Here is a 26,925-nt window from a genome sequence, read left to right as displayed (position 1 = left end):
TGACGCAACACCAATCAGGATTGGATTAGTTTCATTCATACTTCAGAGGCGCACGCTAAGGGAGCGTCCCCAAAGAGTCGTTTTCAACGACGCAGTGTCTCGTTCCCTTCTCAGGGAACAAGGGTTATAGTCATAACCCGAGACGTTTTTTTTATGAATGGACCAGCTGACGCTCATAACGCATTTTTCCATTTCATAACTTCTGACACAAATTAAGACATAACTGTCACTATAAGTTTCTCAGAATACAATAGTTGTCAAATACTGAAACTTGAGTCTTATATCTTTTTAATGATGTATAGTTTGTCAAGATATAACATTAAATCTGATAGTAACTTTGAACTAAATAAATAAAAAAACGCTTCAGTGCGCCGACGCACTGGTGAAGCTTAACAGGTTAAAGTCAATGTGTGTATTTTCACTGACTGCGGAACGGCTGCGTTCCAACTCTGGCGATCCACAGCCCTCCGGCGCAGATACGCAGAGCTTCTATTTTTGCCGGATGCCAGAGAGCTGCGCAGCAATTCAGCACTTAGTCTATATCGCGCGATCATATGTGAATTTGCGAGATCTCGTGGGTCCTTGTGACCTCAGCTGTCAGTTATGGCCGCAGCCATTCCGCAACAAATCCGGACCTGGTGGGTATTGAAGGATGACAGAGCATGGAGCCGTTCCGCAGCCGTTCCGCAGTTGGTGAAAATCTGGGGTAAGACTTTCGTTCATCTTTGGAACACAAATTAAGATATTTTTGATTAAATCTGTAAGCTGTCTCACTCTTCCATAGGCTTCTAGGAAATTTCATTCTGCCGGTCCAGAAAAGTTAGTACAAACATTGTTAAAATAGTCCAAGTGACTACAGTGGCTCAACCTTAAGTTTATCAAGCTACGAGAATACTTTTTGTGCAAAAAAAAAAAGCCGAAAAAAAAAGCCTTTTTTCAACTATTCATTTTCTTCCATGTGGGCCTCTGACGTGAGTTCACGAGGGCACAACGATGCATGCGCGAGAACTGAGAAGATGACGCTATGGGTCTCGATGTAGTGTTTAAAATGGTTCTAAAGTGTGCATTTACTGGATGTCTGAATCGTGAGAAACCAAGAAGAAAACGTAAAAGTGCCCAAACAACTAAACATCAAGTAAGGAATCTTGGTGTGACACTAGAGTCAGACCTTAGTTTCAGTAGTCATGTCAAAGCAATAACTAAATCAGCATACTATCATCTGAAAAATATTGCAAGAATTAGATGCTTTGTTTCTAGGCAAGACTTAGAGAAACTTGTGCATGCTTTCATCACCAGCAGGGTGGATTATTGTAATGGACTCCTCACTGGCCTTCCCAAAAAGACCATAAGACAGTTGCAGCTCATACAGAACGCTGCCGCTAGGATTCTGAGCAGAACCAGAAAATATGAACATATCACACCAGTCCTCAGGTCTTTACACTGGCTCCCAGTTAAATTTAGGATTGATTTTAAAGTACTATTACTGGTATATAAATCATTCAATGGCCTAGGACCTCAATACATTGCAGATATGCTCACTGAATATGAACGTAACAGATCACTCAGATCATTAGGATCATATCAGCTAGAAATACCAAGGGTTCACTCTAAACATGGTGAGTCTGCTTTTAGCTATTATGCCAGCCACAGCTGGAACCAGCTTCCAGAAGAGATCAGATGTGCTCCTACAGTAGTCACATTCAAATCCAGACTCAAAACACTTCTGTTTAGCTGTGCATTTACTGAATGAGCACTGTGCCGCTGTTCGTCCGACTGTTTGTACTGTACTGTATTTTATTTTATTTTTCTAAACTGTTTTAATTATCCTTATTTCTTTTAATTATTTTAATTTCTCCTATGTCAGCAGGGCATTTAGCCCGAAACTGTAAATGCCCACTCAGAAGGTAAAAGAAAGTGATAATGTGAAAGTGACGTGTATTAATGTGGGTTTGAAAGTAGAACAGTGTTTAAATTACGATATTAAAGTTTTCGTCTGAGAAAGAATGTGAACGCAGTGCTAAAGAAAGTGAAAAGAACGTGTGAGTAAATGAGGGAGAAAAGAAAGTTAAAGGAAAGTTGATAGATGGAAGTCGAGAAAGAATGTGAACGCAGTGCTAAAGAAAGTGAAAAGAACGTGTGAGTAAATGAGGGAGAAAAGAAAGTTAAAGGAAAGTTGATAGATGGAAGTCGTAAGAAGATTGAAGGTTAAAAGAAGGAAAGATTTAAGTCTTAAGGGAATCCTTTGAAGGAAAGATCTATAATAATATTATTTTTATTTTTAAAAGTACTGTATTTTATTAAATTTTTCTAAACTGTTTTAATTATTCTTATTTCTTTTTATTATTTTAATTTCTTCTATGTAAAGCACTTTGAATTGCCATTGTGTATGAAATGTGCTATATAAATAAACTTGCCTTGCCTTGCCTTGCCTTACCAATGCCGCAAAATGAATGGCTTACCTTTCACACTTTCCCATCAAATGATCGTGGGTGTCATCTTCTCAGTTCTCGCACATGCGTCGTGGCGCTCTCGTGAGCTCATTCAGAGGCCCACACAGAAGAAAATGAATAGTTGAAAAAAGTATATATTTTTTTTTTGGGGCACAAAAAGTATTCTCGTCGCTTGATAAACTTAAGGTTGAGCCACTATAGTCACTTGGACTATTGTAACGATGTTTTCTGGGCTGGCAGATATCGATTACCCAGCAGTCTATGAAGGAGTGAGCCAGCTCTCAGATTTCATCAAAAATATCTTAATTTGTATTCCGAAGATGAATGAAAGTCTTACGGGGTTGGAACAACACCTTAACTGCTTTTCAGGGTTTCTTTTTAAAAGGAATGTTGTGAACAAGATGTTTCGTTTGTTAGTATGTTGTGGGAGTGGCATTTTATAGTGTTTAGTTTAATTGATGAATTTGTTGAAGCTTGAGAGCATAAATAATTGGTAACTGATATTAAAATGGCATTTAAGCCAATTCATAGGTATTTAATGGGCCCTATTTTAACAATCTAAAACGCAAGTATCAAGCGCAAAACGCAAGTAACTTTGTGGGCGGGTCTTGGGCGCTGTTGCTATTATACCGGCGGGATAAATTACTCTTGCGCCCAACGCAAATCTAAAAGGGGTTGGTCTGAAGTAGCTTCATTATTCATAGGTGTGGTTTGGGCGTAACGTGAAATAAACCAATCAGAGCGTCATCTCACATTCCCTTTAAGAGCAGGCGCGCTTGTTCTATAGCGGATTCCTATTGTAACGGCGGATTTGCCAGGCTCGCGCCAGGAGCGTTTCACAACCGAGGAGACCGTTCTCGTCAGGGCCGTAAAACACAGAGAAGTGACATTGGGGATGGAGAAACCCACCCAAATTAACTTCGGTTAAACAGACGTATGATAATTTGGGTTAATGTGTAAGCTAGATGTATGCTTTTATAATAAACTATCTATCTATCTATCTATCTATCTATCTATCTATCGTAATAATGTATGATTTGCAAAAATGAAAACTGCTGCTTCTGTGTAGATGAGAGAATCAAAGTGTATGAGCGTTGTGCACACGCTACACTGATTATGGCCAAGAATGCGCCCTTAAAATAGCATATGAATAACATGCGCAACGCGCCACTGACTTTAAACTAGTTTTTTTCGGTCAGTGGCGGAATTGTTTTCTAAATTTGCTAAATAGCACCAGGGAACGTTTGCGCCGGAACACGCCTCCTCTTTGTGCTGAACCGCCCCCGGGAGCGCAAGTGTATTTCTTAGTTAACCGATGTGCGTCTGTGGAGGGCAAAGTCCGCTGTGCGCGGGTGCAAAATAGGAATGATACATGCGTCGGTGTACAAAGTAAATTGCGCTGGGTGCAAGATAGGGCCCAATGTGTTTAACAATGTTTAAACGGTGCCTTTTGCAGGTGGGAATTTTCTTGACTCAAAGTTGTCCTGAGGGCAGAAACGTTTGTGATTGGTTCAATCTGACAACCAATCGCAAGAGGGGAGAGAATTGCAGAGGCGGGGCCACCATTTTGAAAATTCCCGCAAATATTCCTCCCGGTGCGCAGGCAGGCAATTAGGAACTGATTATCCTTTTGCGGTGGGCAGGCAAGAGGAACTGCAAAAGGGAACTGCAACTGGAACTGGTTATCATTTTGAAAGTAAGTTTGTAAAAACAAAAACGTAATTTCCTTGAAAATAGAGCATTGTATGTAACAGTTTAGCACTATGTGTGATTTTCTTTCTGCCCTCGAAATCATAGTATAATGGTGCAGCTTGTAGCTTAAGGGTAGGCTAGCCTACTGTTTCAGAAGCAAGCTAGTGTTGTAGCTTGCATTAAAATGTTGCAGTAACTGTTGCCAGCGGTTCTTATAACAAAAATGTAGAAGAACAAGATCATTCAGAAAAACTTCAACTTTTTAGTGTGTGCACATAACTTACATGTAAACCATAAGCGCTAGCTAGTCAAGCTAATCAGGTGAGCTAGAAAGTACATTGCAATAAGCTTTACTGTACTCATATTCAAAAAATCAATGACTATTTAGGGCGTTGTAGTCTAATTTATAAATTTGGCTTTCCTTCATGACTGTTAGTATCATCTGGTCCCAATTAAGGCAGAGACTGTTTCCTATGGAATGCCAAAGCTGACTTTATTTTAAATAAATAAATAAATGCATAAATATACGAAGAAATGTAAAAGAGCAAAAATACATAAATATACAAAGAAATGTAAAAAAGTACAAATAAATTAGTATTTATACTTTTATTTCCTTAAAAGATAATATTCCTTATTCCTATTTAAAATTTAATTTTTTCACACATTTATTTATTTCAACTTATTTATTTCCACAAGATTTATTTATACAAGGTGTCACTGTGGCCTCAAAGCTTCAGCACTGCCACTCTGAGCTCGATTGCTGATGTGATGTCTGAGGTAAAACACGCCCCCCTCATTAGCATACGGACAGAGAAATGTGGAAATAAATAAATGTGGAAATGAATAAAAGTGGAAATAAATAAATGTAGAAATAAATAAAAGTGTGAAAAATACAATTATACATAAATAAAGTAATAAAAGTATAAATACTCATTTATTTGTACTTTTTTACATTTCTTCGTATATTTATTTATGTATTTATTTATAATAAAGTCCGCTTTGGCATTCCAGGTTTCCCACAATTTTGTCCCAGGGCAGGTGAATCCATCCTGGTCTCAGGGCAGAAGTTGTTTTGTAGGATTTTCCTCATGACTGTTTAGTCTCATCTGGTCCCAGGGCAAAAACCATTATTTTCCACAATTTTGTCCCAGGGCAGGTGAATCCCTCCTGGTCTCAGGGCAGAAATTGTCTGAGGGCAGGTGAATCTCTCCTGGTCTCAGGACAGAAGTCGTATTTTTCTGTTCTCAGGGCAACATAGTTGGACAGAATGGAGTCAGCTGTCTTCTCTGGTCTCAGGGCAGAAGTGGTCTGAGGGCAGGACGGTGAATCCCTCCTGGTCTCAGGGCAGAAGTCATATTTTTCTGTTCTCAGGGCAATATAGTTGGACAAAAGGGAGTCAGCTGTCTTCTCTGGTCTCAGGGCAGAAGTGGTCTGAGGGCAGGACGGTGAATCCCTCCTGGTCTCAGGGCAGAAGTCATATTTTTCTCTTCTCAGGGCAATATAGTTGGACAAAAGGGAGTCAGCTGTCTTCTCTGGTCTCAGGGCAGAAGTGGTCTGAGGGCAGGACGGTGAATCCCTCCTGGTCTCAGGGCAGAAGTCATATTTTTCTCTTCTCAGGGCAATATAGTTGGACAAAAGGGAGTCAGCTGTCTTCTCTGGTCTCAGGGCAGAAGTGGTCTGAGGGCAGGACGGTGAATCTCTCCTGGTCTCAGGGCAGAAGTCATATTTTTCTCTTCTCAGGGCAATATAGTTGGACAAAAGGGAGTCAGCTGTCTTCTCTGGTCTCAGGGCAGAAGTGGTCTGAGGGCAGGACGGTGAATCCCTCCTGGTCTCAGGGCAGAAGTCATATTTTTCTCTTCTCAGGGCAATATAGTTGGACAAAAGGGAGTCAGCTGTCTTCTCTGGTCTCAGGGCAGAAGTGGTCTCAGGGCAGGACGGTGAATCCCTCCTGGTCTCAGGGCAGAAGTCATATTTTTCTCTTCTCAGGGCAATATAGTTGGACAAAAAGGGAGTCAGCTGTCTTCTCTGGTCTCAGGGCAGAAGTGGTCTGAGGGCAGGACGGTGAATCTCTCCTGGTCTCAGGGCAGAAGTCATATTTTTCTGTTCTCAGGGCAATATAGTTGGACAAAAGGGAGTCAGCTGTCTTCTCTGGTCTCAGGGCAGAAGTGGTCTCAGGGCAGGACGGTGAATCTCTCCTGGTCTCAGGGCAGAAGTCATATTTTTCTCTTCTCAGGGCAATATAGTTGGACAAAAAGGGAGTCAGCTGTCTTCTCTGGTCTCAGGGCAGAAGTGGTCTGAGGGCAGGACGGTGAATCTCTCCTGGTCTCAGGGCAGAAGTCATATTTTTCTGTTCTCAGGGCAATATAGTTGGACAAAAGGGAGTCAGCTGTCTTTTCTGGTCTCAGGGCAGAAGTGGTCTGAGGGCAGGTGAATCCCTCCTGGTCTCAGGGCAGAAGTCATATTTTTCTCTTCTCAGGGCAATATAGTTGGACAAAAGGGAGTCAGCTGTCTCTCTGGTCTCAGGGCAGAAGTGGTCTGAGGGCAGGACGGTGAATCTCTCCTGGTCTCAGGGCAGAAGTCATATTTTTCTCTTCTCAGGGCAATATAGTTGGACAGAATGGAGTCAGCTGTCTTCTCTGGTCTCAGGGCAGAAGTGGTCTGAGGGCAGGACGGTGAATCTCTCCTGGTCTCAGGGCAGAAGTAATATTTTTCTCTTCTCAGGGCAATATAGTTGGACAAAAGGGAGTCAGCTGTCTTCTCTGGTCTCAGGGCAGAAGTGGTCTCAGGGCAGAAGTCATATTTTTCTCTTCTCAGGGCAATATAGTTGGACAAAAGGGAGTCAACTGTCTTTTCTGGTCTCAGGGCAGAAGTGGTCTGAGGGCAGGACGGTGAATCTCTCCTGGTCTCAGGGCAGAAGTCATATTTTTCTCTTCTCAGGGCAATATAGTTGGACAAAAGGGAGTCAGCTGTCTTCTCTGGTCTCAGGGCAGAAGTGGTCTGAGGGCAGGACGGTGAATCCCTCCTGGTCTCAGGGCAGAAGTCATATTTTTCTCTTCTCAGGGCAATATAGTTGGACAAAAGGGAGTCAGCTGTCTTCTCTGGTCTCAGGGCAGAAGTGGTCTGAGGGCAGGACGGTGAATCTCTCCTGGTCTCAGGGCAGAAGTCATATTTTTCTCTTCTCAGGGCAATATAGTTGGACAAAAAGGGAGTCAGCTGTCTTCTCTGGTCTCAGGGCAGAAGTCATATTTTTTATGTATTATTTAGTATATTAGTAGTTTTTATAATATGCAGCGCTGCCTGGAAGACTTCTTCTTCTTCTTCTTCTTCTTCGACTATGTTAGTTAAATATTCAAAATATTTATCAGGACCGATCAGTTTGATGCTTAGCCTGTGTTTCTCCAAAAATCTATATGTTCAAGTATAGTGTCTTTTATCATTTCAGAATATGGCGACACATTGGGTGAATGGTGTTAAAAAACGGTTGAAGAAGCCACATGACTCCAGGGTCCACCAAGATGTTGTTATTATTAGGGGGGATGCCAAGGAGTTCATGGAGGGTTACATCAAAGAAGTGCAGGAGAAGGAGCATTGCTACTTCAGACCCCCAGTCTGCCGCCGGCAGGACTATTATTACTATGGCTGTGACCGTGGGAATCACGCTGCAGGCAAAAGTAATGGAGAAGCCACACAAACTCGGGCCAATTCTTGCAAGGCATACATCTCTTTCAAAGTCATCACGGATGCCGGAATATCAGGTGCCATAATCCAAAAGATGCTACAGCACACTGGCCATGACGAGGCTAATTCTAAAGAGAAAAACCGCATCCACCCAGACCTGCATTCCCTCATTGAAATATGGCTTCAACAGGGTTGTTCTACTTCTGAGATCTTAATAAAAAGCTATGATTGGGCTCAACAAAATGGGCATGTGGACAAAAAAGACCGCCGGTTTTACTTGACCCCTAATGACATTCGGCTTTTAAAGAAAAACCTCAGAGGTGTGGGTGACAGTGATTCTGTCAGTGTGGACCATTTGGTTTCCATGGAACTCAGAGACAACATCTGTTTTTATCAGCCACTTCACAAAGAACAACCATTCATTTTAGTTGTACAAACACCATTTCAAAAACAACTTTTGGAAGAGAACCCCCATCCAATGGTTTTCATGGATGCTTCATACAAAGGCATAACAGCCTACGGGTATGCATTTTATGCACTGTTATTGATAAACAAAACTGGAAGAGGCGTGCCATTTGCCTATTTTATCCTGAGCAAGGAAACTACTGCAACAGTAAGCCTCTGCCTACAGAAGCTTCAATTGAGTAACCCAAGCTTCTATCCAAGGTCAGTCAAATGTTAGCATAATTTATGTTATACTGTATTTATTCTTTTCTTTGTAATTGGAACAACAGGAAATATGCATGTTTGACTTTGAATCTGGAAATACTACTGCACTGAGCTACAGCTTTTGAATTTTGGATCTCACTAGGTTCTTAACTCTATTCTAAATTTTCTTGATACAATGTTTACACTGTATACAATACACTCTGTCTAATGTATGCTTTTGGGTGTGGTGCAACTTTTTCCTCTCTTCTCTTTTCTTTCTTTTTCAATGTTACAGGTCAGTGATGATGGACCGTGACTTGAGAGTGCTTAATGCTATTAAAAGCGTTTTCCCAAATGCAAAGCTTCTCCTTTGTTGGTTCCATGTGCTTCAGGTAAGTCGATGAATATACAATATCACTATTTGTGACATTTAAATCTACAATGTTGTGCAGTTGACATTGACAAACTAACAGGAAAGGTCAACTGAGCAGGTACAAAGTACTATTCTAGAGATCTTTGGCAAAGTGTGCTGTTTTCAACAGTGTTCTTTAAAAATGTGGTGGGTGTGTAAACAAGTGTAATCTTTAACTGTACTGTATATTTAAGGGCAATCAACTAGTGGTCTGCAACGTAATTGCAGGTGGTTGTGACATAAATACTTACAGTTTGCAGTATATGCTTATTTCAAATCCTGAATTCTACTTACATGAAACATGAAAATTTGGGATATACTGAGTTACATTGCAGTACAATAACATAAACTCCCTTTTGGCCAAGCAATAGAAACTAACTGCCACGTGACAGGGTGAAATAACATACCCTAATGTGCATCTGAAGCAATTTATGCTGTTATAGGCTGTTAACCGGTGGCTTGTGAAGACAGATGGAGGTCACCTGACACCTGAACAAAGAAATGTGGTCATTCATGCCATGGCATCAATGAAAGCTTGTCTGACGGTACTATATTTTCTTACATTCATAACCCCAGTGCAACTAAGTGGTCCTGAACAAATTATGCATTCTGTAGTGCAGTGGTTCCCAAACCTGTCCTGGAGGACCACCAACACTGCACGTTTTCTTTTTCTCCCTAGTCAAACACACCTGATTCAACTCATCAGCTCATTAACCCATGTGATAATGAGCTGATGAGTTGAATCAGGTGTATTTGACTAGGGAGAAAAAGAAAACGTGCAGTGTTGGTGGTCCTCCAGGACAGGTTTGGGAACCACTGCTGTAGTGTACATAATAGTGAGTTTACAATTATTTATACTTTTTCTTTTTAATGTTTGTATATAAGCATCTCAGATTAAATATGTTTTTCCCCTAAGGAGGAAGAGTTTCTCAATGTATCTGCCAAGAAATGCAGTGAGATCGACACCTTTTTGGATAGTCCCCATGTAACAACTTATCTGAAGACAAATTGGTTTACTTATGCGGAGCTGTGGGTAAACTTTGGCAGAACGTTCTATCACTGTAGCAGTGAGACAAACAACAAGGCTGAAAGGTATTTTACTTACATTTGCCAATAATATTTCAAATAATTTATTTTCATATTGGGATCAGAGTATTTGCTTAAAACATCAAGGTGTTGCTAACATCATGTTCCTAAAATTATGCATGCAAATATAGTGCCAGTCTCTACTAGCTTTTCTCAAAATGGCATGGGCCTATCTAATACCACATATTGAACACTGACTTACTATGCACTGAACGTTACGTCTTACCACAAGGCCGGCTCACCTCGTGGTCTGACTATTGGGAGGCAAAGTTTACCATGAGCTGAAAAACCCATATTCCCCAAATCAGCAGTTAGTGCAGCTCTTTAGGTTGAATGAGCGAGGTTTCACTGAAGTCAGAAAAAATATGTAGGAATCAGTGTTTTACACTGATAGTTTATTTTGTATTGCTATTCAATTATTTTCTCCCAATTTGATAGGAAGCCAATGGTATGGTGGGTGTCAGATTTGTAATTGTCAAGCTTTTCACGTTTTTCATGCCTTTCTGTCTTAAAGATTTTTCCTTACGTTGAAATACCAGTTTCTGCGAGGCCAGGCAAACCGAAGAGTCGACCAACTTCTGCTTTTGCTATGTGGAGATGTAGAAAAGTATTACAGGTTAGTAATCTCTCTAACAGGGAATGTGGATTTTGCCAAATGGCTATTTCAGCCTGTTATAGAATAAAATAAAATGAGACGCAGCTACTTTCATGAAGCTTGCCACCCTCTCAGTCTTAACAGTGAATTCATTTTTTATGGAGCTGTTGCACTAAAAAACAATCACCATGGCTACATGACTACACAATGAAACTTGCATTTAGCTAAAATCTATGCAACAATAAGGGCCAATATACAGAATGGTTATGAGTTTATGGTATTGCATAAGTTATTGGCCATCCAATCAGAATATGCAAAATGTGTGCCATTAAAAAGTTTGTGATGGTGCACTTACCTGTGTTGAAGCTAGCTAGGGCACACTCTCACACACTGGTCCCCTGTCGCTCCCCACTGTCCTATCTGAGGCAAAGGCTACTATTTTACTGTAATTCCAAATTTGTGTCTTGTTTTTCATTACTGCAGCTACATGGATGGCCTCAGCGAAGCAGGACGACTGACATTATCCAGCTCTGCTGCTCACCAGGCTGCTGCGCTGCTATTTAAAAATGGTGTGGGCAAAGATTTGGACATAGAAGCGGGGCAGTGCTTTGTGCCGTCACAGTCAACCAACACAGCCTACAAAGTTAACTTGTTACACTTCACGTGTGAATGCACCAATTTCCGGATGGGAAACATATGCAAACATATTCTCTTGGTGAAGATGGAGGTAGGCAGGAGAGGTATTGACATTGAAAAAATGCGTAATAATAAAGCGCTAGAAATCATCAGCCTCCGTCTCTACCAGCAGACTGAAGATGAAATAACCATCTTCAATAGTGATGGGACTATGAGTATTGTGAATAGGAAAACTCCGACTTTGTGCACATGCATTGCTAATAGTTTTGGAGAAAGATGTGTTTGCATACATGTCACACATGTCCTCAAGCCTCAAGACATTCTCACAGACCCCAAAGAAAATGCACAAGTGTCTGAAGCCTCCCATGGGAATCCTCCCATACAGTCCATGTTATCAGACCTACTAGAGTGGAGCAAGTCCGAAGCATTTGAACATACCCCTGAACTGTACAATACCATCCAAAGAGCACACAAGCTGGCTTTTGGAAAATTCACTGCTGTGTCCAGAAAAAGGAAAATTACCCCTTTACATGGTTACCGTAAAAAATTTACAAAAGCTAGACTGCAGAGAGCAGTAGTTGAGAACTTTAAAAACAAAAGAAGAGCAAGAAGAACTTAATTCTGTTATTCTGGAGGTGCCATTGTTTGCATGTGAAAGCGCCCGTCTTGATTGGTTGATGAATTTTCTTGGTAGTTAAGGTAAATAAAATACTGATAATTAAATCAAAGTTTTATGAAGTTTTGGGAAATATATAGACTTCTTACATTAATGGCAGAAGCAATAGTAGTGTTTTACCAATATGAAATGTAAATTACACCAGCAGAGTGGTGAAGTACACAGGTCCCGTAATTCAGTAAAAGTATTGATCCCCAAGAAAAATGTATGTACTCACAATTACAAATAAAGAAAATTGCTTTATAACTTTGATGCTTTGATACATTCTCAGTCCAAAACCAAGACTTTCCATACATTCTTATGGTTTAACTTAACATGTATTTGGCAAATTATGTTTTCAACCTTGTGTTGTCACAAAAAAAACAAAACACTTTCTTCAACGTTCGAAGCCATTTTTTTCAGTTTGTTTTTGCTTTTTCCAACATTTTAAATTATTTCTTTTACACATTTTCAGTGCTTATTTCTACGTCCCATATTTTCTGATATAAAACAAAAATTGAAAACGGGTCAATTTCACCCGAAGTCAACACAAGGGTTAAATCACATCTATATTGTGCAAAGTGTTTTACTTAGTAAACCATAAAGACTATTCCTTTGTCAAGGCTACCCATAAATGCAGATACCACTTTAAAATTGACATGCTTTATTTACTTCTGGAGGCAGTGGAGGTTCTCTGCCTCGACCAGGCACGCATCAATTAAAGAAAACGCACCCTTCAACATTTCTGGCCCAAGGCCATGCGTAGCGAGGTTGTAATAGGACCAGTTGGCCTCCATCGCGGTCTTTATCCTTGTTAGTGTCTGCCTGCAAAAGTGTTAAAAACAGATGTTATTGACATAAAGAACAGTGGTAGAGGTGATGTAATACAATAATGCATATGTAGATCTAAGCCTTTTAATCTTGCATACTGGCATTGGTAACAACAGATCAATGAATCTGCAGTGTTGGGCCTTGACGATGGCCTCAAGATGTTGGTCCTCCTCCAGGCAAGCCTGGCCAATTTTTTGAATTGGTAGGTATTTAAAACCCATGTAATTTACATCCTCTGCAAGGGCCAGACATTCTTCTACAAATACACAGTGCAAGAGAGTACAAAAAAATTATATTTTTGTCAAACTAAGAATGGAGTATAGACTGTTAAGGACAGAAACGAGATTCAGTCATTCCAAAAAAAGTTCTGATCAACATGTGAAAGTGCCTTGATGATGCCATTTGATGAGTCCGCCTAGTTGATAAGATCTATGAAAATTTCATAATTACAGCCTATAATGTTACTTGGGGAAGAGGTAAGTCCTGTTAATTCAAGACCTCTCAGTAATACAAAGGTAGATTCTTTCTGAGCCTACTTATCCCAGAATCTTCATTTAAGTGGGCTAACATCTTACAGAGACATAAGACACGATAACAAGATAGCGTCTATAAACAAAAGATGTTTACCCAACCTCCTATCTCACTGTTTTCTGCAACCAAAAACATATAGATCAGAGTTAATAATCTATGTGCATCCGTGTTGGTGGCAACTTCTAAGTGAAGGTCAATGATGCAATAATCACAATAAATAATAAAACTTGTAAAACAAGATTTGAAAATTAAAAAATATTTTTGCTATTTGTCTTATTCATTCTTATGATTTGACATCACAGTGAGGTTGCAATTTCACCCCGATTGCATGCCATACTGCTGTAAAGTGTAAGATGGTGGTATTGGAAAAGCCTAATATTTTCTGAGGTGGTACTCAAGGTAAAAAAAAATTAAAATCACTGCCCAATGTCATGCAGAATAGTTATTTCTGGCAATGTGTTTGTATTGTGCGTAACGAGAACTAATTTCAATGCCTTCACATCCTGCCAAAATAGTGCAAAATTTCCAAAATCTTAATGGTAACAAAGATTTCCGCCTAGCCAGACTATTAAGAAAAGATTCTTATACCAGCTGTGTGAAGTGATGGGTGGTCCACTGCCCTTAAACTCTTGCACATCATGTTCTTAACCTCTAGACCTCAGTTACCTTCACACAACTTGCTGACACTTGTTGACAGCCTGATTCGTGGTCCTGGCTCCACCTGTGAGTCGTGCAACTTGGCCATGACCGCCTCTTTTTGGCTCTTGCCTTTCCTTAAGTAGGCCACCAGAGCATTGGGCGAATAGCCCTCTGGTGGCCCACACCTTCTAACCAGTTCCTCCCTAGTCACTTTATATCTGCAATATCAGTGGAGATTTTAAGCAGGCATAAAGAGTTAAAACAATCTTCTACCTTGTAGAAATGTTGATAGGTAACACTTTAGGTACAGGAGAACACATACATGACACCTTAAAAAGGGTTTTAAATAACTTATTCCTAACAGCTTCTTAAGACATGACTCAGTATTACTGACTTTGGCCCAGTATATCTAGGTGGAAGCTGGGGACTTTTAAAGATTTATTCCACAGCAAAGGTGCTGCAAGTAGGAATTTTGTGCCATGTTAGCATGATGAGCCATGTAAGAGGCTGTTATGAGCTTTTGTAAAGGCTTAGGAATATGATATGCACCTGTCCTTACAGCAAGAGTTTACCTAAATTTGGGAAATTAGTAATTGTCTGTAGAGAAACAGATTTCTGCTTAAAAATTCCTTCTGTGTACTTCTGATAGCCTAGTTACCAGCCCCACCTACTTCATTTCATACAGTAAGTGTGACCCCGCGCAATCACAGTTCCGGACTTTGAAAACATACCGAGCCAAACGCGTTCCTCCCTTGTACACAGAAACATTTTTCGATTGTCTACGTTCGTTAGTACCTCCCAAGAAGGTAATTTCTCAGGGCCAGACATAACTGCAGAGCAAATTTAAATTTAAATATAATAGCGTGCAACACCGAGGGTTATACCCAGTCTAATATACCGTATTTTCCGCACTATAAGGTGGTAATCGTGCAATGTGTAGACCTGTGCACAGTTATTGTTTGGAACTATTAATTGCTTAGAGAAGAATTATGTAAATGTATGAAATATTGATGGTAATGACATACAAAGTTACCTTTTGGCCTTGGTCCCGTCAGGTAACCGGAGAACACTCTCCACTTCGAATAATACTGTAGAAGTGAAAAAATATTGTTTTTATTTTATTGTCAACTCATTTCATGGCCAAAACTATGCTGACCATAAATACAGTATCTTCCTACCTTGTTCACCCTCTGTGGACTCAGATTCCTGTGCAAGGCCACCATCTACTATATTTAAAGGAGAAATCCGGTGAATTTTAACATTGAGCTAATTTTTTTGTAATAAAAATATTTTTGGATAAAAATTATGTTATTTAAGCCAGCGCAAATACTTATATTTACATCCTGTTTTCGGTCGAAGGTCATAGTAATCGATTGTTGAGTTCACGCGCGTGATCATAGGTAACTTAACCTATGCGCGTGAACTCGACAATCGACTAGTATGGCCTTTGACCGAAAACAGGATGTAAATATAGGTATGAGCGCTGGCTGAATTAACTTCACTTTTATTCATATCTTTCACATCTACTGCAGTCAGATTCAACCCGTGTTCACTCTGAAGGAATCACTCACATTGGCTGTGCACTTGTAATGACACATCAAGGATGTTAAGAGGATAAAAGCAGGTTTAAAACTTGCCCCATTGAAGTCAACAGGGTGCAAATTTTAAAAAGAGGATAACACGGTGTAGGCAACACCGGTTTTTGTTGTTGTTCTCTGTACTGACAGCACTCCAAATTTACAAAAAAATTAGCTCAATGTTAAAATTGACCGGAGTTCTCCTTTAAGACCAATCAGAGAACAGCATTCAGGGAACAAACTGTTTCAAAAGAAAGATCTCTGTACTTTCCTAACAGCAAAGTTAATACATCAAAGACACAATTGCTTACTGAAAAGATCCCTACATGTATGTTGTGAGTGAGTGACTCGAATGCTGACCATAAATACAGTATCTTCCTACCTTGTTCACCCTCCGTGGACTCAGATTCCTGTGCAAGGCCACCATCTACTATATATAAGACCAATCAGAGAACAGCATTCAGGGAACAAACTGTTTCAAAAGAAAGATCTCTGTACTTTCCTAACAGCAATGTGCTGTTGGTGGCAGAGGAAAGGTGCGTATGTGTGTGTGTGTTCTCTAGATTTTTTTTTTACCTGCACATGGGTGCTCTCCAACAGGTTGATCTGTCCAAACATAAAAGAAAACAAATGCCTACATGAAAGATCTTCAGGTGGGCTGTGTGTGTTTGTATATTTCTTACCTAAAAAGCAGTGCTATGTGGATCAGTTAATACATCAAAGACACAATTGACCTTTCGCCGGCCCCTCCCCCAAAACGGCCATTGTCCAATCACACATCATAGCAACCGTTACTATGTGAGCAGGTCCGACAAACATTAGCAAGATGGTGTTGAAGCGTGCGCCCACGGCGTTTGTAAATCGGACACTAGATACCCCGAGAGATTGTCTGGAGGAGTTGTGTTCTTTCCATTCCCAAAGCCGAAAACACAACGTGAGCGATGCCTACAATGGATAAAACAGTGTGGACGGGCCCACTCCCAGTTAAATGTGTCGAACATTACGAAGCATAAATACGTCTGCTGGCTGTGGTGTCGATGGCTACTTAAAGTTTTTTTGTTTTGTTTTTCTGATCTGAAAAACTATCCTATCTGTTACGCAAAAAACATAATATTGTCTGAACCGCGAGTTTTATGATCTGTTGTCCCCCTAATAAATATTATAGTAAGTGCATTATGAAAGACAAGCAATGAAAGTTATTTAGATGCAAATTAAGGCTATGTCTGGTTAAACAGTTATTGTGCCCTATCTTGCACCCAGCGCAATTGACTTTGTACACGGACGCATGTCTCATTCCTATTTTGCACCCGCGCAAAGCGGACTTTTCCCTCCACAGAAGCACGTCGGTTAACTAAGAAATACACTTGCGCTCCCCGGGGCGGTTCAGCGCAAAGAGGAGGCGTGTTCCGGCGCAAACGTTCCCTCATGCTATTTTACAGGTTTAGAAAACAATTGCGCCACTAACCGAAAAAAAAAACAGTTTAAAGTCAGTGGCGCGTTGCACATGTTATTCATATGCTATTTTAAGGGCGCATGCTTGGCCTAAATCAATGTAGCGTGTGATTCTGTGATTCAACACCATACACTTTGATTCTCTCATCTACACACAGACGCAGCAGTTATCATTTTTGCAAATCATACATTATTACGATAGATAGATAGATAGATAGATAGATAGATAGATAGATAGATATAGTTTATTATAAAAGAATACATCTAGCTTATACATTTACCCAAATTATCATACGCCTGTTTAACCGATGTTAATTTGGGTGTGTTTCTCCATCCCCAATGTCCCTGACGGGAACGTCGGTCTCCTCGGCTGTGAAGCGCTCCTGGCGCGCGCCTGGCAAATCCGCCGTTATAATAGGAATCCGCTTTAGAACAAGCGCGCCTGCTCTTAAAGGGAATGTGAGATGTCGCTCTGATTGGTTTATTTCACGTTACGCCCAAACCACACCTATGAATAATGAAGCTACTTCAGACCAACCTCTTTTAGATTTGCGTCGGGTGCAAGAGTCATTTATCCCGCCGGGAAAATAGCAACAGCGCCAAGACCCGCCCACAAAGTTACTTGCGCTTTGACACTTGCGTTTCAGATCGTTAAAATAGGGCCCATTGTGTGATTTCGTTTATTGTGCGTTGTCAACTTGAAGCATGAATTTGAGAAAGAAAATCATTTTTGGAAGAAAATGCACCACGTACTTTTGTCAATGATATAAGTTATAGCTAAAAGATTGTAAAAGCTTTCAGTTCACCCTGCCTAATTGTAGTTGAAAAGTCAAATTAAGCTTGATTAATGATATACTGTGACTGATCAGATAAACTACAGCATCGAGAATATAACTCCCATGTGTTTTGCAGCATTTAAAAATTTTGTCATAATGTGTTATGCGAAAAAACACACATAAGAAATTATTGCTGACAGCACTTTTATTTTCAGAGAGTTTTTTCTTTCACACAAAAACACAACAGTTTCAACAGTGTCTTTCAATGCTTTTAAACACTTGATTCCTCGTTCTTTGTCATATCACAAATGATGTGTATGAACACCGGTAAGTTAAGCATTAGCCTCGATAGAGACGTAGATAGTAGTCGTGTCTCCTTCATTGCGTATTTTTATATTTTGAATATATCCCTCCACTGCATACTGTAACCCCTTTTGCCTCGATCTGGAGGATATCGCGGAGGTATTGCTCCAAAAATGGTCACTGACACGCATGGGTATACCTCTTCCCGTCATGGCAATCTGTCGCGCTGGTTGTGTTTGACCATTTGTTTGTCGGACGTAGCAACAGTAACTAAGGGGGGCGGGGCTCGGCGAAAGGTCAATTGCTTACTGAAAAGATCCCTACATGTATGTTGTGAGTGAGTGACTCGATCTCTGTACTTTCCTAACAGCAAAGTTAATACATCAAAGACACAATTGCTTACTGAAAAGATCCCTACATGTACAGTACCAGTCAAAAGTTTGGAAACATTACTATTTTTAATGTTTTTGAAAGAAGTCTCTTATGCTCAAGAAGCCTGCAGTTAAAAAAACAAACAAACAAAAAAAACAGTAATATTACGAAATATATAAAATATATATATAAAATAATGGTTCTCTTTTTTAATATACTTTAAAATGTAATTTATTTTTGTGATACAAAGCTGAATTTTCATCAGCAAGTACTCCAGTCTTTGGTGTCTTATGATCCTTCAGAAATCATTCTAATATGATGATTTATGATCAATGTTGGAAACAGTTGTGCTGCTTAATATTTTTTTTATAACCTGAGATACTTTTTTCAGGATTATTTGATGAATAAAAAGTTAAAAAGAACTGTATTTATTTAGAATAAAAATCTTTTGTAACAATATACACTACCGTTCAAAAGTTTGGGAACAATAACTATTTTTTTTTAAAGAAATTAGTACTTTAATTCAACAAGAATGCGTTCAATTGATAAAAGGTGATGGTAATGATTTATATTGTTAGAAATGTTTTTATTTTGAATAAATGCTGTTTTTATGAATAAATGCTGTTAATGTTTTACTCATCAATGAATCCTGAAAAAAGTATTCCAAAAAATATATATTAAACAGCACAACTGTTTCCATCATTGATAATAACTGAGTATCAAATGATCATATTAGAATGATTTCTGAAGGATCATAAGACACCAAAGAACTTGCTGATGAAAATTCAGCTTTGCATCACAAAAATAAATTACATTTTAAAATATATTAAAAAAGAGAACCATTATTTTAAATTGTAATAATATTTCATAATATTACTGTTTTTTTTTTGTTTTTTTTATGCAGGCTTGATGAGCATAAGAGACTTCTTTCAAAAACATTAAAAATAGTCATGTTTCCAAACTTTTGACTGGTACTGTATGTTGTGAGTGAGTGACTCGAATTTTTGTGAGTGAGTGACTCGACCTTTCGCAATTGACCTTACTATCCAAGATGGCGCCGCGGATGGCTGCCTCAAAATCAATTGAATTTGTGAGTGAGTGACTCGACCTTTCGCAATTGACCTTACTATCCAAGATGGCGCCGCGGATGGCTGCCTCGGTGTGGAGCTCTCCAGTTATTGTGTTGTTTTTGTTGGTTTGTTCTGCGTTTAGTCATTCTTTTCCTATCAGTTTCACCAAAGACGAACTACTGGACATTAGGAAACACACACCAGACAACTTTTTTACAGATTTTGATTACTCAGACGTTTTACTGGACATTCTCGTCGGAGGGGCAGCGGTGTTGTTCAAACGCGCGGTCAGACGCAAACGCGGGAAGCGCGCTGGCGCGCTGGTTAAACTCCGCGAGCGCGGCCTCCGTACTGCACTCCCCAGTATTCATCTTGCGAATCTCCGATCTCTTCCTAACAAAATGGACGAACTTCTTCTCCTCACCCGCACTAACAAGGATTTTTTAAACTCCGCTGCTCTGTGCTTCACTGAAACCTGGCTGAGTGAAGCCATACCGGACAACGCACTACATCTGCCGGGCTTTCAGCTGTTCCGAGCGGATCGCATCGCGGAACTAACGGGGAAAACGAGAGGTGGTGGATTGTGTTTCTACATTAACGAAAGTTGGTGTTCAGATGTAACAACACTGAAGAAGATGTGCTCTCCTAATTTAGAGGCACATTTCATAAACTGTAAACCTTTCTACTCGCCGCGGGAGTTTTCCTCATTCATTCTCGCGAATGTTTACATTCCTCCAGACGCGTGTGTGAGCGCGGCGATACAACAGCTGGCTGAACATATAGCTGAAATGGAACAAAGGTACCCAGACTCTCTTTTAATCATTCTTGGGGATTTTAACAAAGCAAATCTCTCCCGTGAACTGCCAAAATACAGACAGCATGTTACATGTCCTACCAGAGACAGTAATATATTGGACCACTGTTACACCACGATAAAGAATGCGTATCACTCCGTCCCACGGGCAGCTTTGGGGCTCTCTGATCATTGTTTGGTTCATCTTATACCGACCTACAGGCAGAAACTGAAATCAGCTAAACCTGTAATAAGGACTGTAAAAAGATGGACCAACGAAGCAGAGCAGGATCTACAGGCCTGCTTCGATTGCACTGATTGGACTGTTTTTGAAGCTGCAGCCACCGATCTGGATGAGCTCACAGATACTGTAACATCATATATCAGTTTCTGTGAGGATACATGCATTCCTACCAGGACATTCTTATCATTCACTAATGATAAACCATGGTTTACTGGGAAACTCAAACAGCTTCGTCATGCCAAAGAGGATGCTTACAGAAGTGGGGATAAAATCTTGTATAACCAGGCCAGAAACAGACTGACAAAGGAGATCAGAGTTGCTAAAAGAAGCTACTCTGAAAAGCTGAAAAACCAGTTTTCAGCCAACGACCCGGCATCAGTCTGGAGAGGCCTGAGGAACATCACCAACTACAAATCACCATCCCCCCGATCTGTGGAGAATCAACAACTGGCTGACACTCTCAATGCATTCTATTGCAGGTTTGAGAAGCCCAGACTCACACCTCACACCCGCTCTGATGTGCACTTCACACATCCACCATCACCTCCTGCAACCCCTCTCCTCCCCCCTTCTGCCATCCAACCTGAGCTTAAGGTCTGTGTGGAGGACGTGAGCCGAGTCTTCAAAAAACAGAAGACTAGGAAAGCTTCAGGCCCAGACGGCATCTCATCTGCTTGTCTAAAAGCCTGCGCTGACCAACTGGCCCCAGTCTTCACGCAGATCTTCAACAGATCATTGGAGCAGTGTGAAGTTCCCTGCTGCTTCAAACGCTCCACTATCATTCCGGTTCCCAAAAAACCTAAAATCACTGGACTTAATGACTACAGACCTGTCGCTCTCACGTCTGTGATCATGAAGTCGTTTGAAAGACTGGTGTTGGCCTATCTGAAGGACATCACTGGACCCCTTCTGGATCCCTTTCAGTTTGCTTACAGAGCAAACAGGTCTGTGGATGATGCAGTCAACATGGGACTGCACTATATCCTGCAACACCTTGACAGACCTGGGACTTATGCACGGATCTTATTTGTGGACTTCAGTTCGGCCTTCAATACCATCATCCCTGATCTTCTCACAGCCAAACTGACTCAGCTCTCCATGCCATCCTCAATCTGTCAGTGGATCTCCAGCTTCCTGACAGACCGGCAGCAGCGAGTGAGACTGGGGAAGCTCACATCCAGGACCCTCACCATCAGCACTGGCGCCCCCCAAGGGTGCGTTCTCTCCCCACTGCTCTTCTCCCTGTACACTAATGACTGCACTTCTAAAGACCCCTCTGTCAAGCTCCTGAAATTTGCAGACGACACCACCGTCATCGGTCTCATCCAAAATGGTGACGAGTCTGCTTACAGACTGGGGGTTGAACAGCTGGCTGTCTGGTGCAGCTATAACAACCTTGAGCTGAACACGCTCAAAACAGTGGAGATGATTGTGGATTTCAGGAGAAAATCCCCAGCACTCCCCCCTCTCACCATCATGAACAGCACTGTGGAAGCAGTGGAGTCATTCAGGTTCCTGGGCTCTACCATCTCTCAGGACCTGAAGTGGGCAAATCACATTGACTCCATTGTGAAAAAGGCCCAGCAGAGACTGTACTTCCTTCGCCAGCTGAAGAAGTTCAATCTGCCACAGGAGCTGCTGATCCAGTTCTACTCAGCCGTCATTGAGTCTGTTTTAAGCACTTCCATCACTGTCTGGTTTGGTTCAGCTACCAAATCGGACATCAGGAGACTACAACGGACAGTCCGGACAGCAGAGAGGATTATTGGTGCCCCCCTGCCAACCCTCCAGGACCTGTACTCTTCCAGAGTGAGGAAGAGAGCAGGTAAAATCATCACAGACTCCACTCACCCTGGACACCCCCTGTTTGAACTGTTACCGTCAGGACGGCGACACAGATCACTGGCCACAAGAACATCCAGGCACAGGAACAGTTTCTTTCCACAGGCCATTTCCCTTCTGAACACTTAACATGCCCCCCAAGGCATATGCCTGCAAGTGCAATACTCCCACTGTCTAGTGCAATATTCTCTTAACTCAGGTGATATTTATATTTATATTATTCATACTACTCAAAATACTGTAAATATGTTCATAATCTGTAACATGCACTAGACTCCCACTGTCTAGTGTAATATTCTCTAACTCAGGTGATATTTATATTTATATTATTCATACTTCTCAAAATACTGTAAATATGTTCATAATCTGTAAATGTTTATTCAGACTAAACCCAACTGTGACCCCTTTTTTTTACTTTTTATACTATTTTATTTTATTTTATTTTTTTATATATTTTATTCTTAGAATTTGTATTACTATGTTTCTTGTTGTATTTGTATTTGTATTTGTATATGTGCACTGGAAGCTTCAGTACCAAGAAAAATTCCTTGTGGGTGCAAGCACACTTGGCAATAAAGCTCTTTCTGATTCTGATTCTGATTCTGAATGCTGACCATAAATACAGTATCTTCCTACCTTGTTCACCCTCCGTGGACTCAGATTCCTGTGCAAGGCCACCATCTACTATATATAAGACCAATCAGAGAACAGCATTCAGGGAACAAACTGTTTCAAAAGAAAGATCTCTGTACTTTCCTAACAGCAATGTGCTGTTGGTGGCAGAGGAAAGGTGCGTATGTGTGTGTGTGTTCTCTATATATTTTTTTACCTGCACATGGGTGCTCTCCAACAGGTTGATCTGTCCAAACATAAAAGAAAACAAATGCCTACATGAAAGATCTTCAGGTGGGCTGTGTGTGTTTGTATATTTCTTACCTAAAAAGCAGTGCTATGTGGATCAGTTAATACATCAAAGACACAATTGCTTACTGAAAAGATCCCTACATGTATGTTGTGAGTGAGTGACTCGAATGCTGACCATAAATACAGTATCTTCCTACCTTGTTCACCCTCCGTGGACTCAGATTCCTGTGCAAGGCCACCATCTACTATATATAAGACCAATCAGAGAACAGCATTCAGGGAACAAACTGTTTCAAAAGAAAGATCTCTGTACTTTCCTAACAGCAAAGTTAATACATCAAAGACACAATTGCTTACTGAAAAGATCCCTACATGTATGTTGTGAGTGAGTGACTCGAATGCTGATCACCATCTACTGTATTTAAGACTGTGTCTGTCTGTGTCTGTGTGTGTGTGTGTGTGTGTGTGTGTGTGTGTGTGTGTGTGTGTGTGTGTGTGTGTGTGTGTGTGTGTGTGTGTGTGTGTGTGTGTGTGTGTGTGTGTGTGTACCTAAGCTAATCAAGAGCAGAACCAGTCTTGGAACAACATTGGTACAAATTTACTTAACATTAACAATTATACTAGGTTTGGTTGTAGCTTGTCTACATACATCAGCCCTACTTACCAAACAGACTTGCCTAGAATCTCAATACACCTAAAATGAATCCCAGTCTGTGGCTGTTCTTACCTGTATTTTTAGACTTGGCGATTTTTCCCTAGAAAAGAGAAAAAAACATTAAGTATACAATGTGTTGAGAAACAGTATGTATATTTTGATCATTAACCCTTGCCTTTTTTCTTCTTAGAGTCTTCGTATCTAAAAGAAATGAACATGTTTCTTAATGTCATTTTAATGTTATTATAATGTTTCAAAAACCAAATAATAATCATGAAAATAATGATTCATTCTGCATGCTTATTTCAATGTGCGTAGAACCAAGACAGTGTATTCACCTCATCCTTCTAAGAAAGATCGTAAATAAATAGCATCTGATTTTGAACATAAACTTAATGTCATATTTTATGCTTGAAATGATGTAGTAACAATGTACTCCAAAGTATGACATCCTCCGAATTTACAAGTTAAAGCTACCACTCCAAATCATCAGTAAGTTAAACTTAATGCAGGCAGCTACAGGTAGCCAGCAGAGCTCAATAAGGAGCACCCATACCGTACATATGTCTACTACTTACCAAGGGAGTTGAACAACAAAGTCCCAAGTCTCTCCCGCTCTTGAGCGATGGGGAGGCATTGGAGGTGCCCTTGTTGTCCCTGGAGGATCATTTCTGCAAACTAAAAGAGCAACAGAAAGTCTATTTTAATGAAATAATGTAACTTATAATAAATGTGAACAACAAATTGTGGTAAAAAAAATTTTGACTATATTACAAGAGAAGATTATGGGGCTCATTTAATAATTATATGATCATGATTCCTGTATCGTGTGCTGAAGGTAGTACTGTGTCCATGTCAAAAATCCATTAATATTTGATCTGAAACTTTCATTCAAAATTGCTCTAAAGTGAAAACTAAAAATATTTATATTTTCAAAAGAAAACAGAAACATTATGCAGAAAACGACCAAACTGTACCATTAGTGAGAACACCCCACATGACAAAGCGTCGTTTTGTAAGTCATGGTCCCTCTTCATCATCTTCCAGGGCCCTTAGCAGCCTCTGCTAGCAGCAAATAAGCTGAAAGATTAGAGAAAATAATTGTGAAGGAGATCTCTGCTGAATTTTCATTATCTCATTTTATAGAGCAATACAAAAACCTTGTACCTCCAATTTTCCATTATTTGGAAGCAATGCTGTGGTTGCTCCCCCAAGGAGTCGATGTAGGTGATAGTTCCCTCTTTCAAGTTGCAATGCTATACAAAAGATGGGAAAACATATGAGAAAGGTTTGAAGGAGAATTTCAACCAATCTGTGTTGAAAATGATTGAAATTATTTTAAAATGTGAAGCACTAACAGCTCATACAACACAAATGAGAATGACACAACAGCAACAATAATGACTAGTGTGATGCTATTTAGCGAATAATAGTCTCTGCATAACCTAACAGCAACCTACAAAGAGGGTCCAGTGGCACTCTCCCAGCAAGTAGGGCCCGAAGATGGCACTGGCTCCTTTAAGAATGTTTTTCTGACAGGAAAAGAAGAAAACATTCATGAACAAACATAAATAAACTTGACACCTAATGTGTTCAGCAGCACTGCCACTGAACAATAACTTTAAACATTTACATAACTCTTACTTTTAAGAAATAAGTACTCCTAGCCCTAGAGCTGCCCTCCAAAATCAGGCGCATAGCCTGACTATTAATTGCCTCTGTCCCAGGCTGGCTCTAAGCGAGGGAGAGAAATGGTTTAAGTCATTAAATCATGTTAAATCTATATTTGAATTGTATGTATGTATGTGAGTGAGTGAGTGAGTGAGTGAGTGAGTGAGTGAGTGAGTGAGTGAGTGAGTGAGTGAGTGAGTGAGTGAGTTTTGTAAAAAGGTATGAGTTACCCTGCTCATGACGTAAAATAAGGCATCCATTACCTGGGGAAGTAATACATAAAAAAATTATATAAAATTATATAATATACATATATATATATATAAACTGCAATAAATCACAATAGAGTCAAGGTGAAGGGGAAGAGGAAATTTTTTTTAAAGAAATAGAAAATTACCTCATCTGGAAGTTCAAATGGGCCTAAAAGGGCCTCCAAACTACCCAGAAAGATTTGGAAAGGCCCAATTGTCCCAAGGACATCTTCACTATGAAGTCCTTGGGACTTCAGTGTTTCTAAGTCTGCATGGGTGAAGAAAATAAAAGTCCCAAAATAAGTCACCTTACTTAGGCTAACAGGCACAAATGTAATCCAATCAACTATTACATGTAGCATACAAAACTACTTTAAAGTAGTGCTGGCAATTTGGCGAATTAGTTTTTTCCCCACGATTTTTATAATCTTTGGCGACTAAAATTCACATTTATCGACTAGCGACTTTTTTGCCAACTTCTGAATGTGTTGGTTTCACACGTTGTTTTGGTGATAACCATCAAAATACACAGTCTAACAGCGCTCTGTTTCAAGTGCTTATCTGTGAGTTAGTGATGTCACACTAGGCTGAAACGGGCAACTAGAGCATATGGGCAAAAGTTTTAGACACATGTACTATGTTGAGGCAAGTCGGGGCCACATATTATACAATTTATAAATAGCCTAGTTGTGTTGAATGCCATGCCAATGATGTTTAATGTTACACCAGCGCCAGCACTTCTCATTATTTCACAAATTTTTGGTAGGCTACAGCGTCATCATGGGCCTATTACATAAAAACAATCTTGCAAGTGCTTGTGTTGCCCATGTGTCTAATCGTTCTAAAAACACCAGCTAAAAAAAGTACCGGAATGTGCTCTACCTGGTCAGATGTATGCAAATTATATCATTATGTATGCAGATGATGCCAATGAGTAACATAGATTAGGAAAAAAATAGTTTTGAATAACTTACTGTTCATTTGGCTTGGTTAAGTTTCCCTTTACAGGCAAAGACAAAAGACAAAAATTAAAAACATGTATTTCTGCTGAAGCATTAAATTGGATACTTATGACAACCTATAACTATGATACTTACATCCCTGAGGCAAAACTTAAATGGAGGAAAAGACACTGGCCTCAAACTAATTCTAAGCCAGGGCAGGGTAGCCTGGGATCAGTGCAGACCTGAGACCAGGAGAGA

At 40.2% G+C, this 26,925-nt stretch overlaps 2 protein-coding genes across 3 annotated transcripts; one reads left to right on the top strand and one right to left on the bottom strand.

The window, feature by feature from the left end:
* Positions 1-3,908: 3,908 nt before the first annotated feature.
* On the top strand, positions 3,909-12,103 carry LOC309506258 (uncharacterized protein). 2 transcript variants are annotated; one of them, XM_082180016.1, is made up of 7 exons: positions 3,909-4,146; positions 7,585-8,486; positions 8,764-8,860; positions 9,324-9,425; positions 9,797-9,972; positions 10,481-10,582; positions 11,045-12,103. In XM_082180016.1, the coding sequence occupies exons 2-7, from the start codon at positions 7,588-7,590 to the stop codon at positions 11,814-11,816; spliced, it is 2,148 nt and encodes a 715-aa protein (XP_082036142.1). In that variant the 5' UTR covers positions 3,909-4,146; positions 7,585-7,587; the 3' UTR covers positions 11,817-12,103. The 2 variants fall into 2 exon arrangements, with proteins under 2 accessions (XP_082036142.1, XP_082036143.1); XM_082180017.1 differs by lacking the exon at positions 3,909-4,146 and having other exon boundaries at positions 7,171-8,486.
* A 431-nt stretch (positions 12,104-12,534) lies between these two features.
* Positions 12,535-26,860, bottom strand: LOC309506363 (uncharacterized protein). The gene is made up of 19 exons (XM_082180251.1): positions 26,698-26,860; positions 25,870-25,991; positions 25,703-25,735; positions 25,446-25,535; positions 25,262-25,333; positions 24,969-25,057; positions 24,779-24,881; positions 24,380-24,479; positions 23,977-24,002; positions 23,874-23,901; positions 23,344-23,391; positions 23,112-23,141; positions 22,919-22,966; positions 16,007-16,036; positions 15,813-15,860; positions 15,032-15,079; positions 14,887-14,941; positions 13,881-14,071; positions 12,535-12,939 (listed from the first exon to the last, which is right to left on the bottom strand). Exons 7-19 carry the CDS (start codon positions 24,839-24,841, stop codon positions 12,689-12,691), a joined length of 966 nt encoding a protein of 321 aa, XP_082036377.1. The 5' UTR covers positions 24,842-24,881; positions 24,969-25,057; positions 25,262-25,333; positions 25,446-25,535; positions 25,703-25,735; positions 25,870-25,991; positions 26,698-26,860; the 3' UTR covers positions 12,535-12,688.
* Between the last annotated feature and the right edge of the window lie 65 nt (positions 26,861-26,925).

This window comes from Leuciscus leuciscus (assembly GCF_965113295.1).
Source record: "Leuciscus leuciscus genome assembly, chromosome: 9".
Lineage (NCBI taxonomy): Eukaryota > Metazoa > Chordata > Actinopteri > Cypriniformes > Leuciscidae > Leuciscus > Leuciscus leuciscus.
Note: the sequence above shows the minus strand (reverse complement) of the source record. Positions and strands in the feature narration are given on the sequence as shown.

Excerpts from the sequence above, each read along its gene's own strand:
- LOC309506258 (XM_082180016.1), top strand. The coding sequence starts at position 7,588 with ATGGCGACACATTGGGTGAATGGTGTTAAAAAACGGTTGAAGAAGCCA. Across the intron at positions 9,973-10,480 it reads ACAAACAACAAGGCTGAAAG|ATTTTTCCTTACGTTGAAAT; the intron begins GTATTTTACTTA and ends TCTGTCTTAAAG. Across the intron at positions 10,583-11,044 it reads GATGTAGAAAAGTATTACAG|CTACATGGATGGCCTCAGCG; the intron begins GTTAGTAATCTC and ends TCATTACTGCAG.
- LOC309506363 (XM_082180251.1), bottom strand. The coding sequence starts at position 24,841 with ATGATGAAGAGGGACCATGACTTACAAAACGACGCTTTGTCATGTGGG. Across the intron at positions 23,392-23,873 it reads CGCCAAGTCTAAAAATACAG|TAGATGGTGGCCTTGCACAG; the intron begins GTAAGAACAGCC and ends TCTTATATATAG. Across the intron at positions 14,072-14,886 it reads GACGGGACCAAGGCCAAAAG|ATATAAAGTGACTAGGGAGG; the intron begins GTAACTTTGTAT and ends CTGATATTGCAG.